A 16,929-nucleotide genomic window follows, 5' to 3' on the forward strand; every position below is an offset into this window, starting at 1 on the left:
AAGCTAACGTACCAAACGCGGGTTTTGTTTGCAGGGGGTTAGGGTTGTGGGTGGGGGGGGGGGGGGGGGGGGGGTCACAGTTACACCCTTGAGGTATTTTCCATTTCTGCTGTTTGGCAGTTAACGGCTCACCTTGAGGCTAACGCTAACGGCGACCTCGAGTGTTTTTTTTTTTTTTGCGCGTCTCTGCGCTCCGGCGCCGGAAAGCGTTCGGTGCGGACGAACATGCCGCCTGACCTCTGACCTGTGATTCTACACGGCCCGATGAGCAAAAAGCGTGCCTTCCATGAGCTCTTCGCGAGCCCTGTTGTGTCGGTGCTAAAAACGCGCGGCGGATTAAAACTTAGTGATTTAGTGGCCCTCGCCACAATGCGCCCCGCTTCCTACCTTTGTGTGGGCCGAGGACTAGAGGCAGGCGGGAGCGTAGGGCGGGGGGGGGGGGGGGCGTGGGGAGGGGGTGGGGGAGCGGATACTCAGATCTGGCAGGCTCCGAGGAGGGAAGGAAGCCGTGTGTCAAAGGCGATTGCGCGCCGCCGCCGCCGTTGTTGTATCTGAGCAACAGACACTCGCGCTCGGCCGTGGAGAGAAGAAGACGAAGAAATGCCGCGGGGCGAGCGCCTGGTGTTTTGGGGGATTTTTATAAAAAAAAATTTCCCTTCTGAGGCGGCGGTGGGGGAGGCGAGGGGGGGGGCCGACTCGGGTGTAAAAGGTGTTGCGTGTGGAGCGCCCATGCATGGCTTCTTTCTCCTGCACAGGCCTCTCCTGTAACCTTCGGAGAAGCCCACGCAAGGCCCCAAGTTCAACGAGTGCATGAGGCATATTTTCGCTGAGCATGCTTGGACCGCCCCCCTGCTCAACCCCCCCGACCCCCTCCCCTCCCCACTCTCCCCCTAGACCTCCTCCTTTCCATACATACATACAGTTGTGTTTTTTTTTTTTAAGTCTCTCCCTCCGCCTAAAGAGGACTCCCTGTAGGCCTCGCCTTTCACACCGCCTGCAAAGGAAATACGTTATGTGTAAAAAGAATTCCATATGGTGTCATCTGATCTGTGTAATTCTCGCTGAACTGATTAAAAAAAAAAAAGGAAAGAAAAGTCACCTTGTGCGCCAAGTCTGCACATTGTGAGAGGGGCCGCGCTGGTTTTCCCACTCCCCAAAAAAAAAAAATGTGCGCAGGAAATGGAACAATGTCCGTTTTGTACACGTGTAAAGTTTGTGAGCGGCGACGTAACGTAACAACGTTGAGCCCTGACAAAGAAAATGGCTTCCAGATGAAAAAGCACCGCCGCCAGTCTCGCAGTTGAGTCGCATCACGTCAACAGAACTCCTTCGCCACCCGATGTACTACTTTCCTTTGGGGCGGCCATTTTGAGACCGAAGGAGGTTACTTTTCAGCAGATTGTCCAATTAGTGAGCTTAGCATTTTTCAAAATTGCAGTCCCACCCCCGTCCCAATATTGCAATTCATTATGTGATGATTTTTTTTTTCTTCCCGTTTTTTTTTTTTTTTTTTTTAATTTACCAGTGCAACCAAAAAACAAATCCGCATGATAGTGAACAATTTCCGCTTTCTTAACATCAACATGAGGCATGGCCGAATTGGATGGCGCTGCTATTCGGGGGAGGTCGTGCCAAGTTGTGGCTTGGACCGACTGAGCGCCCACTGACCCCCCCCCCCCCCCCCCCACCCCCCTCCCCATCACAAACAGGAAGTGCACGAATGACTGTGCCATCTCGCTGTGGCTTGTGGTCCAATTTGAGAGGCGGCTAATTGGAGTGCGTTGCAAGTGTGGCGAAAGTGGAAAGGCGCGCACAGGGGCACTGTCTGATATTGTGTGTGTGTGTGTGTGTGTGTGTGTGTGTGTGTGTGTGTGTGTGTGCGTGTGGACTCAAGCGCGAGTAAGTCAATTGTGTGTGCTTGCTTGCGTGCGAGGTAGTGCAGGTGGCTCGGTTGAGTTTGAACTGCACCGGAGCCGACGGGATCGAGTTGTTGCAAATGTAAAGCTGGCTTCCTGTCCGCCTTGGGCGGGACGCATCCTCGCAGGCGCAGGCGCAGGCGCAGGCGCAGGCGCAGGCTGGCGGGAAACGCGATGGGCCGTAGAATGGAAGCAAAGGCAAGTGGCCTCTGCTTGTCCATTCCTCAAAGTGAAAGGGGGCAGCAGGGGGGGGGGGGGGGGGGGGGCAAAGTCGTCATCTTCCTCAGCAGCTCCGGCGCTGGCGTCATCCAGGCAAATATTTAGCGAGATTAACGTCGCGGAGCCTCGTGGGAACGATGCGATATGTCGGCCTGCGTTTGAAGCTGCACTCCTCAACTATTGGGGGGGGGGGGGGAGGCGAAAGTGAAAACTTTTGCTCCATAAGGAGGCTCGCTGCATAAATGTGTCTGGTTACAATTCATGTATGAAAAAAAAAAGGAAGCACAAGTTACATTCCAGACTCCCAAGTCACAGAGTTAAAAAAAAAAATATTAAAAAAAATCTCCAAATCCGTTCGATCAAGACCACATCAGAATACTTTCGAAACACTTCACCCCCCCCCCCCCCCCCCTCGTCTGGCAGGGTTGTGTGTCTCTCCTCAGTTGACTTTTCCCCAGTCAAAGACTGGCAAAACCTGTCCGACGAGCTTTGCGCCGCGACCTCCGGCAAGGTGCCAAAGCGGCGCACTGCGTGTTTTGTGCATGTTGGGGGCCTGAGGAGCGCCCCCATTAAAAAAAAAAAAAAGAAAAAAAGGCTCACGTCCCGGCTGTGGTCTCTGCGGACGATGGGCCGCTCGGCGTCTGGTCGCCTGCCAGCGACGTGACCTTGCGGCGGGCACGGCCGCTTTCCCTCCTTCTCGAGTTATGTGAGAACTGGTTTTATGACGCGTCCCTGGTCCGAGTCTACGTTTTTTAGGGGAGACGCCATGCCTTGCCCTCTTTGGGACTGGGGAGGCTCATTAGCCAAAGAGTGGCGGGGCTCTGGGATTTTACTGGCCGTGCGGCCTGCAAACTCGGAAGCTTGCGAGTTGAATCGCTCCCGACTCGGAGTCATTAGCGGAAGTCGTGAACGGTTGCGCGGAAGCGACCGCGCCTCACTAGCAGCGACCAACCGCGCCTCGCTAGCAGCGACCGTGCCTCGCTAGCAGCGACCAACCGCGCCTCGCTAGCAGCGACCGCGCCTCGCTAGCAGCAACCGTGCCTCGCTCGCAGCGACCGTGCCTCGCTAGCAACGACCAACCGCGCCTCGCTAGCAGCGACCAACCGCGCCTCGCTAGCAGCGACCGTTTGACGCACCAGTTGAGCAGCTATCGGCACACAGCTTGTTTCCACGCTCGCTGGTGAAAAATTATGTAAATAAAAAAAATTATTTCTGTAAATAGGAGGGATGTTTGACAGGTACCGATACCGTGAGTACTTTCGGGATGTGGAAGTCGGCACTTGGCGGCAAAGCCACACTGGCGCATCCGTCGTGACTTCTCTCAAGGTGACGCTACTGCGCCGCGTCGAAATCAAAGGCTCAATTCTTCAGTTTGGGCTTTTTCATGCCTTCATACTTTTGAGCGGATGCTAACGTGCAAAGTATTGTAAAACCGTCAAATGTTCCCCTGTAAATTCATATTTTTGGTTGCTGTAAGCCGATGTACAGTTTCCAAAAATTGATCGTTCTAAAAAAACAAAATAAACATTTCTGCCAAATATTGAAATGGGGTGAAAGAATTCATTTCGATTGGACCTCAGTGTCAAACTGTCGCCGTGCGGTGCCATCTACTGGTGAGGAGGGCTTGATGTCTGAATTGAATTTTTCGCCTAAAGTATCCTTCGCTGATATCGGCAGCCTTCATGAGTACTCGATACTGCTATCGGACCGATACCTGCTATCAGTACTCGCCCAATTTGCACATCTCTCACACACACACACACACACACACACACCACAGTATCGCAAAACGAACCCCCCCCTCCAATTTGCAACACTGACCTCGGGGAATAACCAGCGTTGACCGCGTTTGCATTTGCGGATTTTCAGCGACCTCTTGGCGTGGCCGCGCGTCGAACAGCAGATTGCGCGAACGCTGATGCAGCAGCGCGCTAAGCCGACGCAGGGAAACCTCGACCGGGAGAGGGGGGGGGGGGCGGTGTTTGATTTGCACCTGCAGCTCCCTCGCCTTCCCTCGGCGTAATGGCAGGAGTACATCTGTTGGCAATGTCGCGAGTCTGTTTTTATGCTTGTAATGACACATTAAACTCTGCGGTTGCGCCCCCCACCCCCACCCCCTTTTCCGCCCGATGTCCATTTCCAGGAAGCCGTGCCAGCGAAATCATCTGACTGAGTGCGCGCTTTGTTTTCTTTGTGTGTTTGTTGGCCAAGTTGCGCTCTTAGATGTGGCGGCACGCAACGCACCCATCCCATCGCGCCCCCCCCCCCCCCCCCCCCCCACCGTCCAAGGTGTGCGTTTGCACGTCGCCCCAGGCGGGCGAAAGGAATGGCGGTGGCCCGGCGCCCAGCAGGAATGCGGCCGGCCGGCCGGCGCTTCTCTTGGCGCGGACCGCCGTCTCCTTGGCTCCGCCGGTGGGAAACTCCTCTTGGCCGCCGCCATCGCTGACGTATCGCCGGAGGGCCTTCTCGTGGAATCGCCGTTCGTTGCACCTTTTGCGTGAAACCAGACGAGCTTTTCAAGATGATGTTTGCCCGAACTTAGAAATGAGAAAGAATGGGAAAACGTGCTTCCCATGGAAAAAAAAAAAAAAAAAACGGCACAGATTTTAAATGTTCACATTGGCAGAGCACTCGGTGATGTGGCCCTTGAGGAACATGCGATGATTTTCCTTTTCAGCGAAAAGTAATTTGAATCACTGGCGTTCAAACACAATATTATTATATTATTATTATTTTAATATCAAACAACTTGCGCTGTTTTGTTTGCCTCCGCTTTTGCCAAACCGGCATTCAAACCGTTTGGTTGCAGCAATTTGTTCCCGATATAAACTTTGATCAAACGGAAATCGCGGCTTTTTGTGTCGTCGATGTCCCGGGGGGGGGGGGGGGCGGCTGTGAGAAAGCCGCCACGTCACATCTGCGCCGTGTACAAAAGAGCGCCTCCGACGGTGGAGCCGCACAAACAATTAGCTTTGTCGCGGTGTAATTGACTGGCAGGGGGCCCGGCTTGGCATTTACATCGGCCCGCTGTTGCCACCCTGCATTCAGTTGGCAGGCGGGGGCACGGATGGGGGGGGGGGACAAAGAATGGGTCCATACAGGGTCGAGCGGTCGGTCGCGTCGCCAGGCACTCGCTTTCTTCCCGTGGTGGCAAACCTCCAAGAAGGAGGAAGGAGAGAAGTGAGCAGACTTTGGATTGAATTATGCATGCGTGTATCCTCATTCATGGTAGCGCTGGGAAGGGGGAAGGCGGGAGGGGAAGGAGGTGGGGGGTGGGGGGGGGGCGTGCGACGGGAGGGTCGAGGCCAGAGCCAGCGATGACCAATGGCATCCCCGCGCTGGTATCCTCCTCCTTGCGGGCCCGGCCGGGAGCAGTCTGGGAGCGAGCCGCCATAGGCTAATGAGGTGACACTCACTGTCTGGAGAGCAGCCAAAACAGTCCATTAACTCGAGCCACTCGTTAAAGAGGAGAAGGAGGAGAGAGGCGGCCGGGGGGGGGGGGAGGAGAAAAAGAGGAGGCGCGCGCGACCCGGCGAACAAGTCTTTCTGCCCGGAAGACGTGGAAGGCTACTTCTGCGCGCTTTTTTTTTTGGGGGGGGGATATTGGGCGATGCTAAAAATGGGATTTTTTCAACCCGCCTATCACTTGAACGAGTTCCGAACCCAAAACACTCTTGCCCGCCCCCCCCTCCCCCCGAGCCGCCCACTCCACAACGTTTTTTCCGACGTCATACAATATTTCATGAAATGAAGTTGAAAGAGAATTTTTTTTTCTTTTCTTCTTTTTTTTTTTTTTTTATACAAAAGTACCTTGAATCGGCCGACAGTAAAGTTTTTGGGATTAATATAATTACGGGTTAGTGCGTAAGGGTTTATTCTGGAGCCAATATATGGCAGAATATCAATTCTGATAACTGATTAATCGGCTCATTTATGTAAAAAAAAAATAATGAATAGATTAATTAATCTATTCAAATTATTTATTGTTGTAAGCGACAAAAAAAATTATCTATTCATTAATGAATAGATTAATTCATCTATTTTTAAAAAAAAAATAATTAATTAATCTATTCATTAATCAATAGATTAATTTTACAACAATAAATAATTTGAATTAAAGGCAGACCTTTGGACTGTTGACAGTACTTTGTCCCTTTTGTTCATTTATTTAACTTTACAAGAGAGGAAGAAATCATCCCCCCCAAATAAAAAAGCCTTTTCATTTGTGGCGAGGTTAAATGATTGAATGTCGTTTTCGTTCGATAGTTAAATGATTGAATGTCGTTTTCGTTCGATATGTTTGGGTGTAAAAAATAAATCATCAATCAATAATCAATGGCCACAGAAAGATGAAAAAATTGAGCTGAAGTATTGAACGGTAGATTTGCTGCCTTTGCCAGCGCCAGGACACAATTAAAGACGATTAGTCGGATGGCCAAGAAAATGGCGGGAAACAAACAGGCTGTTTGTTCTTTCTTTTCTTTTTGGTTTCACATTCACACACGACAACAGCACAAAAAGAAAGAAAATCATATGTCCCCTTGAAAAAAAAAAATTATAAAAATTATTTTTATAATTATAAATATAAAATATATATATTTATTTGTTTTATATTTATATATTTATAATATAATAAATATAAATATTTTAAAATTATTTTTAATTACAAAAATAATAATAAATAATTTCATTCAACAATTTCATTGGCAAAAACAAAAATCAGCTGATTTTGCTGACGTTTCTCCCTGTTGTAGTTGAACAAATACTGAAGGACAAAGTATTGGAAAGCAGTCAAATGTTCCGCCCGTAATTCAAGTCAGCCCCCCCCCACCCAAAAAAAAAAAAAAAACCCAACCCCAAAAGATATTTTGTTTGCATCTGCCTCCACAAATCCCGCCGAGCGCTGTGAATTAAAGACTTTGCTGTATCTGTGACACATTTATTGAGCTGAGGCACATCCGCTGGAAAAATCTCACCGCAAGAAAAATACTCAAAAAGGTACACACACGAGGACGAGGGGGTGCGGCGGGGGGGTGGGGGGGGGTGTAGGTCTGAAGTCTTTGAGGATATAAGGGTGGGGGGTATTTCTGCAGTTTTGTAGTTGTGAATGAAGCAGCGGGGCGGCTGGTCGCAGGGGTGGGAAGAGGGGGGGGCGCCCTTAGATGAGGGGGCGTCTTGTGCACGAGCGTTCGCCGTGGGCGATTCTGCTCGGCGGAGGCATTCCTTTAGGGACGCCGCCATGAAGAGGAGGTGCGCCGGGCGGCCCCGCGCATGAGCACAAGGGAAGAGGACAAGGCCGAGAGATGCAGAGAAAAGCCCCCCCGGGTCGGGCAGACAGACCTTTGACAGAGGAGCTCTGTGAGTCGCCGCTTTCATCTGGGCAATCCCCCCCGCCCCCGTACAGTTGGATAATTAGGAGACAAATGCGGCGGACCCCCGCTGCTTGAGTGGCAATGGTATGGGAGGCCGCCAACACAGAGACGCTTCCCAACCTGTGCGTCTCGACGGGAACGGGGGGGGGCAACGTGAGGGTGGGAAATTCGCCTTCTCTCATCGCGAGCGAGGTCCGACTGTCGTTGCCGGTCGGCAAGTAAGATCATCATCGAGCATTCAACAGTTGGGCCTCTTCAGTGCGCCGCGCCTTCTGCCTTGGCCACCGGGAGGCGCCGTCGTCATCGACGGTCATAGAAAAGACTTCTTCTACTACCGCTAACACTATACAGTAATTTTGCGTAGAGCACAGAGAATATATAAGATTAGAAAAGCTTTATTAGTCTCGCAATGGAGAAATTCCGATTCACAGCAGCAAAGTTATGAAAGGAAGAAGTAGAACAACAAAATATGGTCGCGGGTAACTCTTACTCTCTTTCATTGCCTTGAAATAGCCAAAAAGGTTCAAAAACTGTCAAATGACTTGATGGCTTGTGAACCAGATTTTCCAGGATATGTTAACGGGCAACTGATATTTGGCATTTTCAAATAGCCGAGCAATTCTCTGGCTCTTGTTTAGTGTGTGACATTTAAAAAATATATATAAAATAAAATAACTTGTATTGCGGTCCTTCAACGCTAACAACAAGAAAGTCAAGTCAAGTGTATTTCTCAGCACTTTCAAACAGCCATCGCTGCATACAAAGTGCTGTACATGCAGCGATTTAACATGCACAATAAACAGTAAGACGAATTGGTAATAAAGGCGGTAGAAGAGCACCAAACAGTAAAATCAAGAACAAATCTAGTCAAGTCAAGTCAAGTCAAGAGTATTTCTCGAGCACTTTCAAACAGCCATCGCTGCATCCAAAGTGCTGTACATGCAGCGATTTAACATGCACAAAAAACAGTAAGACAAATCGGTAATAAAGGCGGGAGAAAGCACCAAGCAGTAAAATCAAGAACAAATCTAGTCAAGTCAAGAGTATTTCTCGAGCACTTTCCAACAGCCATCGCTGCATACAAAGTGCTGTACATGGAGCGATATAACATACACAATAAAGAGTAAGACGAATTGGTAATCAAGGCGGTAGAAAGCACCAAGCAGTAAAATCAAGAACAAATCTAAGTCATGCCAGAGTCGAACGCCAAAGAATACAAGTGAGTTTTTACAGGCAGATAATTCGACTCTTTGACAATATTTTGTCCATTAGTGTTGAACTTCACAGCAGAAACAACAAAAAAATGGCTGAAAAGTTTGTTGTTTGTTTTGGGGCAGGACCCCCCCCCCCCCCCAACCCATTTTTATTGATTTATTTATGTATTTTTCTAGATTTTATTTGGCTTTTTTTGTGTGTGTGTGTGTGTGATTTCTGTAAAACCCGCACATCAGGTCACTCATCCCGAGGGCACCACCGTAAGACAAATATGACAACCATCAGGGCAGCGGAAATCCAAAATCGAAACACCTGCAGGATGTCCAATTGTGCCCAGAGCAAAAAGTCGTCATTTTCAAGTCGAGCAACGGCAAAAGAGCACACAGTGAGAAAATGAGAGGGGTGCAGAGTGCGGGTGGGGGGGGGGGGGTAGAATGAGCCACCTAGTCCGATGATGCCGCAGAGCCGCTCGTTGGAATTCCCTCAAGTCGTCCCTTGACAAAAAGAATCACATCTCCAATGGCGATTGTAATATTGAGGGCAAACAAAATGGCAATTCGATCATTTCGGAAAATCAATCAGCCCCGCTCATAAGTCAAGGCAGTCACAGTTTTGTTTTTTTTTTGTTTTTTTCTTTTTAAACAATAAATGAATTTGTTCATCTCTCTCCGTCAGAGTGGACAATTAATCGCAACTCCAGCTTTGTTTCCTCTTTCTCAAGCCGACACAACAACAGCTGTTGTGTGTGTCCTGAAATGGACACAATGAATCCATGAGTAGCGTCTTATAGTTTGACGTTTTTTATTTTATTTTCATTTTTTTAAATCGGAGTGAAAATATGAAGTGGTGAATGCCCCCTCCCGGTATCTCTGACCTCCATCTTGGTGGGTCGGCAGTGAATAGCAGACGTGCGTCGATGCAATGAACGGGCTTGGCACTCAGATGTCGATGCGACAGAGTGGGGGGCGGGCGCACTTGACTGAGAGGGTGTGGGTGGGCGGGGGCGGGGGGGGGCGGCATCACCAGTTGGCAGGCCTGGCACACAATGGCTGGCACGGCGCGTCAAGCTTTTGAAGGTTCCTCGACCCCGGCGCCTTTTGTTCACCTCGTTCGGGCTTGCGGCTCGTCCTGATAAAGGCCTCCGCTTTGTTTAGACAACAAACAAAAGGCCGCTAAAATGATGATTTTTTTTTTTTTTTTTTTTTTTTGCAGGGGGGCGGGGGATAATAATTAATAATAAATTATAGGAAGAGGCAAAACAAAACGATGAATCCGTTGCTGTTCTCCTGTTTGTGGCGTGAGTCCGGCAAAAGAGGACCGAATAATTCGGAAAATCATTGAATTGTGTTTTGTTTTGTGGGGGGGGGGGTTGTTTTTTTTTTTTCTGTTTCCTCAATTAGAACAAAGTGCGATGCTCTAAAAACGTCCTCAGGACTTTGACTTTATCCCGAGTGCAAATCCCCCCCCCCCGCATGCGATGTCTGGCCAGATATGTGGAGATTTGGATAGCGCGGCGAAGATTTGAACAAACGCGAGCTTGTTGCCAAGCGGCGAGTGCGAATGATGGAGAGCAGGAGCACGGCAGGACACGTGTGTGTGCACACACATATGTAACGCATGAGCCGCAGCACTTTTTCTTTTTTCTTTTTTCTTTTTTTTAAACTTGCGTGACCGTTTCCAGGTGAGGCCCCATCGTATCCGCCAAAGTCCGCCGGGGCCACATCAAATATTTACCCGGGAGCAGCTGTATTGTCGAAACATTACACATCGGAGCGGCGTAATTAGCTAGATCCTTTCTGGCCCTCTCGCTGGTTCCCGACTTCTGTTGGAAGTCTGCCCCCCCCCCCCCGCCCCTCTCATCCCCGCCTCCTCCTCCTCCTCTTCCTCCTCCTCCTCCTCGCTGCTGAAATGCGTCTTGGCTCGGGACCCAGGCCTCTGGCAGCCACAGTGCTATACATGTGCACAGAACCCCGCTCAGCATAAAATGGCTGCCAGGCAGGCTTCTCCTGAAATGTCGACAGCGGTATGCATCTCCGCGTGCTGACCTTTTTTTGGGTTGGGGTGGGGGGGGGGGGATATCTGTAACGTGTCTGCGGCTTACAAAAAAAAAAACATTCCCGAAACTTGTGTTTCCTAACCTTTCGAGAGTCAAGACATATCGTCGATATAAAAAAAAAAAAGGGAAGTATTTCACAGCCCACCGCCAAATAAGTTGTCACAAAAAGTCAAAAGTATGTTATTCTCGGTGCCCACTGTATTGCAGACTTTCCTCTAAAACAATTTTTTGGTGATAAATTATCTTGACGGTGTGTTTGAAAAAAGTGTGTTTTGATATAAGTTTCAATGTCATGACAGCATGTGGGCGGGGCTGAAACAACAAAAACAATGTTTTTTGACTTGATGATCGCTATCTATTTTCCATGCATTTATTATTGCAATTTTTTTTGTGTTCAATTACAAATAAAAGATTGTAGGAAGGAATATATAAAGGTCTGCACCCTTGAGCCAAGGCCCTTATTTTACAATCAGAAAAAATATATATATATTTAAAAAGGGCGCCTGACCAAACCAAAATGCTATTAAAAAAATTATTTTCAGTAATACCTAAAACAGTTCTCTTTTTTTCTGTTGAAATACATTTACAATGTGTCGGGAGTTTTATTCTATGTCTTAAACCGGTGCGGCGCCTCAATTGTGTTCCACGTAAATTTATTGACATGAAGCGCAAAATTGCCACAGCTGCCACCATGGCACATCTGCGCTGCAAAATCATTCCAAAGTACACAAAATAGAAGACTGATGAAAATGACATTCACGGATCAGAAACATTCACCGAAAAAAAAAGGCCATGGTTTTATTTTATTCATTTATTTTCACTCGTACACATATTCGATCGATTTATGCTTCCCCTTTGGTGTGTGGTTAACATTGGCCATATGTGTGTGTGTGAGTGTGTATATACATACACATATATATACTGTATATATATATATATACCGTGTTTTGTTTTTTCTTACCGTATTGGTGGTAAATAAAATAGAGTAATGAAATTGGATCATTTCCGGCACCGCGGTCGGGAATCGCAGCTCTAAACTCCGTGGCTAATTTGCTCCACATCCTGTAGTGTGTGTGAGTGCGCTTGAATGGAAACAGAATGGGAAGGGGAGGGGGGGGGGGGTTGATCGTTGGTCGGCGTGTGTGTGTGCATGTGTTGTATCAGTGATCCCAACATGCAGGCGTGTGACACACTTGGGCGTGGAGGAATGGCTACAAGTTGATCGGAACTTTCTTGCCGAGCCAGATTTCTCTTGCCATTAGCTTTAATTGCCCTCCTCATTGCTGTGCTATGATAAGTATCCCACTGGACAAGAAGGTGTAAGAACTCCCATCCAGAATAGCCCATCCAGAATAGCCACAAGCTCTTTTTTTTTTTTCTTTCCTCCTTTCTTGCCAAGCAACAGGAGATAATGGCATTCAGACTGTATTTTCACTTCCTTCACGTTTGCTTATTTAAACAAGTGGCAAGAGCGAAGGGTGCCAAGAAATGTTGTTTCTGGAACAGCCCTGTGTGTGTGTGTGTGTGTGTGTGTGTGTGTGTGTGTGCCGTGTTCGAGCCCTGCCAAGCTCCCAGGGCAAAGCCCAACCCTCTCGACCGCAACTGTTTATTTACAGGTTAGCCGACTGTTTATTTGAAGACTATCGGATTGGCCGAGACAACTCGTGCACAGGACGCGTTTTCGACACGCTCCCCCCCTGGCCGGTGTTTCTGTTTCAAGACAAAAAAAAAAAAATCAACAACAAAAAGACAAAAGATAATGATGTCAGCTCCCCGTCCGTCCCCGTCGAGAGCTTTGCGATATTGGCCTCAGCTTTGGGCCGCTCGTTCTGCGCTTTGTCAAGTCGCGTCAGAGCGGAAAGTAGCTGATGGTAGCCGTTGCTGTTTTGCCTTATCGGCCTTAACAAAAAACACAAAAAAAATCAGGGCGAGTGATCTTTTTTTTTTCTTCCAAATAAAACCAACATGTATTAAACATGCTTTCTGCTCTTCTGCACTTTGTGATGTAGCGCCAGAGAGGAAACAAGCTGATGTTAGCCAATGCTAATAAGATTAGATATCCTTTATTTGTCCCACACTGGGGAAATTTACAGCCTCCAGCAGCAAGAATGTGGGTAGAAAGAAGAAAGAAGAAAAAAAACAAGCAAACACCGCTCAATTAAGTGCAATATAAATACAAAATGGATAAATCGCAGTGCTATTTACAATTGTTTTTCACATCACACACATCACATCGTTTAATTATTATTATTAGCCATTTTACCTTCCTTCTTACATGAAATAAAAATTAATAAATGTTGATTTTTGCCTAACTGAATTCTAAAAACAGTACGAGTAGGTTCTGCCCCTCTCCGCTTTGTGATTTAGCCCGATATTAGGATGGAAACACGCTGACGATAGTCAATGCCGATTAGCCGCGTTGCGAAGTCACATCAGAGCGGAAAGTGATGTTAGCCGTGCTAGCTAGCCACGGGACATACGTACGGTATTTCATTCACCAGTTGTTACCACGTGCTAACTCTCATCACTGCTTGGTTTGAAAATATTTCATATTTCATTCATTCATTCATTCATTCATCTTCCGAGCCGCTTGATCCTCACTAGGGTCGCGGGGGGGTGCTGGAGCCTATCCCAGCCGTCTTCGGGCAGTAGGCGGGGGACACCCTGAATCGGTTGCCAGCCAATCGCAGGGCACACAGAGAGAACAACCATCCACGCCCACACTGACACCTAGGGACAATTTAGAGTGTTCAATCAGCCTGCCGCGCATGTTTTTGGAATGTGGGAGGAAACCGGAGCACCCGGAGGAAAACCCACGCAGGCCCGGGGAAGAACATGCAAACTCCACACAGGGAGGCCGGAGCTGGAATCGAACCCGGTACCTCTGCACTGTGAAGCCCACGAAGCTAACCACTGGACTTACCGGGCCGCCTATATTTCATATTTATTTATATAATATTTATTTAATATAACATGCGCGACCGTGATCTTGAATTTGCCGAAAAGTCATACGCGGTGCTCTCGTAAATATCGGAACAGAAGTCTTGCCTGCTCTTGTTTTTCGTATGCTTCCTCCTCAAGTGGGCGTCTCTTTCTAAATTCCCAAAAGAGATGACTTTTCTAACAAGGGCGAAAGTCGCCATTGACAACAACGGCAAAGGGGGGGTGGGGTGGGGGGGTGGGGGGGTACGGAAAATGGACGCACGGATGGTCAAAAGCTGAAATTGTTGGAACGACGAGGTGAAAGGTCCACCGTGTAAAGGCGAGAGAGGAGGTGTTTCCGGGCCTGGCAGATGTGCCGTCATCTGTTTGCACCCCACCTTGAGTTATCCAGGTGGCGTCTCCCGGTTGCCGCAGTGGGGCCTCCTGCTGGAAGATGCTAGCTGGGATCTCTAATTGCTGCCGCCATCTGCTCTTTTTTTTTTTTTTGCCGAGCGGCAGCCAGCCACACCCATCCTGCGCCAAAAAAGGCTGCACGGGCCAATCGGCTTCTGTCTCCACCAAATGACAAAAGCTGTTTGGAACAATAATAACTGACCTCATTATTTTAAGAAAAAAAAAATCATTAAAAAAAAATTGGTGTGTATGTGTAAAAAGAAATGCATGACTTAAATAAATACTGCCGCTTAAGTCATTTCCATTTTCGGTGTATAAAATGAATTTTTTGGTTTGCCTGATGTAAAAGTGATTATTTAAGTGCGCTTGAATGGAAACAGAATGGGAAGGGGGGGGGGATTGATCGTTGATCGGTGTGTGTGTGTGCATGTGTTGTATCAGTGATCCCAAAATTGTTTACCCAATTGAGTCCGATCAACGAATGAAAAAGTGAACAAAAAAGGGGAATATTTCCATTTTGAACAGTCATTCCTCTGTCACTTTCTCTCTCTCTATCAATTTCCCTTTCTATCTCTCTATTATTCCCTATCTATCTCTATTTCTCTTTGATCTGTCTGTCATTTGATGCCTGTTTGTCTGTCAGGATCAAATCTATCTCGGTCTTTAGCTCTCTGAGCTCAGGCCCTCTACTCTCTCGGGTTCTCTATCTCTCTGTCGCTAACGCTTTCTATCGCTATCTCTCGGTCTCCTCTTATCTCTATTTCGAATTGCTTGTGGTCCAAAACTCGAGCGTACTCTCATTTTTTGGCCTTGCCTTCTCCAAGTGAAATGTGATCGGTGAAAATGAAGAAAAAATCGAGTGTTTGAGATGAATGACAAAAGCTCAGTGGAAAGAATTCCACCTATGTTGCCTCATATGCCCCCCACCGTCCCCCCACCCGGGCCCCCTACCCTCACTTCCTCCGGTTCATACCTTGCACACTCCGCAAACCTCCTTGGCCAATTTTGGGGCATCGTGACCCCCCCCCCCCCCCCCCGCCCCCCTGCCCCAAACTGTCACCGAGCGGCTTTTTGCTTATACGCTGCATTCACGGTTGTGCAAACCCGTCTTGGTTCTTTTCTCTTCTTGACGAGGAAAAAGATTCCATTGCGCGCTCGTCATATCTACTTCCCCCCCCCCCCCTCCCTTTTTTTTTCTCCTTTCTATTTTGCTTCGTATAAAAATCGAGCTATTGTCCTCGACCGTTGTTGCTCTCCCCCGCCACTTACCACCCCCCTTCGTCTCCTCGTCTCTGTGTACTTGCAGACTCCCAGCAGTCAGGAAGTCCCAGTAACAATGAGCAAGGCAAGAACCCTCTTCCAGGTATGTCGAGTGCCAGTCATCCTTCCTCAACTCCACCGGGCTATTGTTCCTGCGCCATTAATTCAGTGCGCGCGCACGACACACACCCTCTCCCGTTCTCCCATTTGCTGACTTTAAAAATGTTGCCTGACGAGCGTGTGAAAAACCGCCTCGCGAATAAAACTAAAGAGCGCCACAGCGATAGCAACTGCAGTCAAAGAGACACATCTGGTGTCAAGGTAATTGCAACTTAAAATCATTGCTGAGGGCGCCGTTTTTGAAATGACATGGCCCGCGCAGGGATAAAATTTGATTGGTAATAACAAGTTGATTAAATTGGCAGCACCGTGGAAGAGTGGTTAGCACGCTTGACGCGCCGTTCAGGGGTTCGCGTCGCGGATGCGGCCTTGCTGCTGCGTGGTGTTTTGGCGGGGAGTCCGAGTCAACCGGGATAGGCTCCGGCTCACTTGCGAGCCGCATCGAGAAAAACCCTGGAGAAAATGGATGCTTGTTGGCGACACGTCCAGGGTGTCGCCGCCACGCTACGAGAGCATCAACAAGGACAGCCACTGCTAAATTGGATTATTATGCTAACACTCGAACATCATTTCTTGTTCAGTTCTTCAAGTAGCCTCAACTAAGACGGTTGTTAGCATCCCATTTTGTTTGTTGGCACAAACTAGCAAAGATCACACTAACTTCACCATCGGCGTGACTTGAACGCACCTTTGTGACATCTTACATTAACCGTGAAGCAAAATTGAGCACGTTAGCTAACAGACCGCATGACCTGAATGCGCATTTGTGACGTCGCACATTCGTAGTGACACGGTAGCACACTGACTAAGGTTAGCTGGAATAGGTTCCAACTCACCCACGCCCCGAATGAAGACTAACTACTACTAAAGATGGATAACATTTAAATTGTCCTAATTCAAGCGCAAATACAAAAGGCCACAAGGTAGCCAAACTCCAAATATTCCCAAATGGTACTCTTGTTTTCAGGCCATTGTGGTGGAACGATAGTTTGAAAGTATCATTAGCAAACTTAAGAGCAGGTTCCGCCAAGACGAGTGCCAAGATAAACATGCCAACGAGCCAACGACTCTGCCTCGGGAGACCGTCGAAAGCCGCGGAGTCACCCGTGGGTGCCAACTAAGTTGCTGCCTTTTTCCCTGGCAAGGGGCCAAGCTGCACTGATTTTTGACTCTTTTGCTGTTGATGCTAACATTTGAAGCTAATTTACGAGAACCGACTGCCCGGCCGGGACAGACTGACACCTTCTAAGCGAGTGAGCCACGGATGTGCCACTCTGACTCGTTTGGATTACTCAATTAAATCAAGGTGATGTCGTCCCAAAAAAACGACAATGGTTCTGACACTGGGCTGGCTCCACAAGCCATAAATTGTGGGCGCAAAACCATTAGCATGGTATCATTTTTTTTTTCTTTTTATGTTGGTCATTATGGTGGT

The 16,929-nt window shown here is 48.2% G+C and overlaps 1 protein-coding gene across 7 annotated transcripts in view; it reads left to right on the forward strand.

Moving 5' to 3' along the window:
• The window catches only part of LOC127609932 (nuclear factor 1 B-type-like), a 57,005-nt gene that overhangs the window by 18,624 nt on the left and 21,452 nt on the right, over positions 1-16,929 (forward strand). For 5 of the 7 annotated variants that reach the window (XM_052079531.1, XM_052079522.1, XM_052079563.1 and 2 more), the window contains exon 3: positions 15,421-15,477. The exons of the other annotated variants lie outside the window; for them this stretch is intronic. In XM_052079531.1, coding sequence (XP_051935491.1) covers positions 15,421-15,477 — 57 coding nt within the window. The remainder of the gene's footprint in view (positions 1-15,420; positions 15,478-16,929) is intronic. 7 annotated transcript variants of the gene reach the window in all.

The sequence above is a fragment of the Hippocampus zosterae genome, chromosome 1, assembly GCF_025434085.1.
Source record: "Hippocampus zosterae strain Florida chromosome 1, ASM2543408v3, whole genome shotgun sequence".
Lineage (NCBI taxonomy): Eukaryota > Metazoa > Chordata > Actinopteri > Syngnathiformes > Syngnathidae > Hippocampus > Hippocampus zosterae.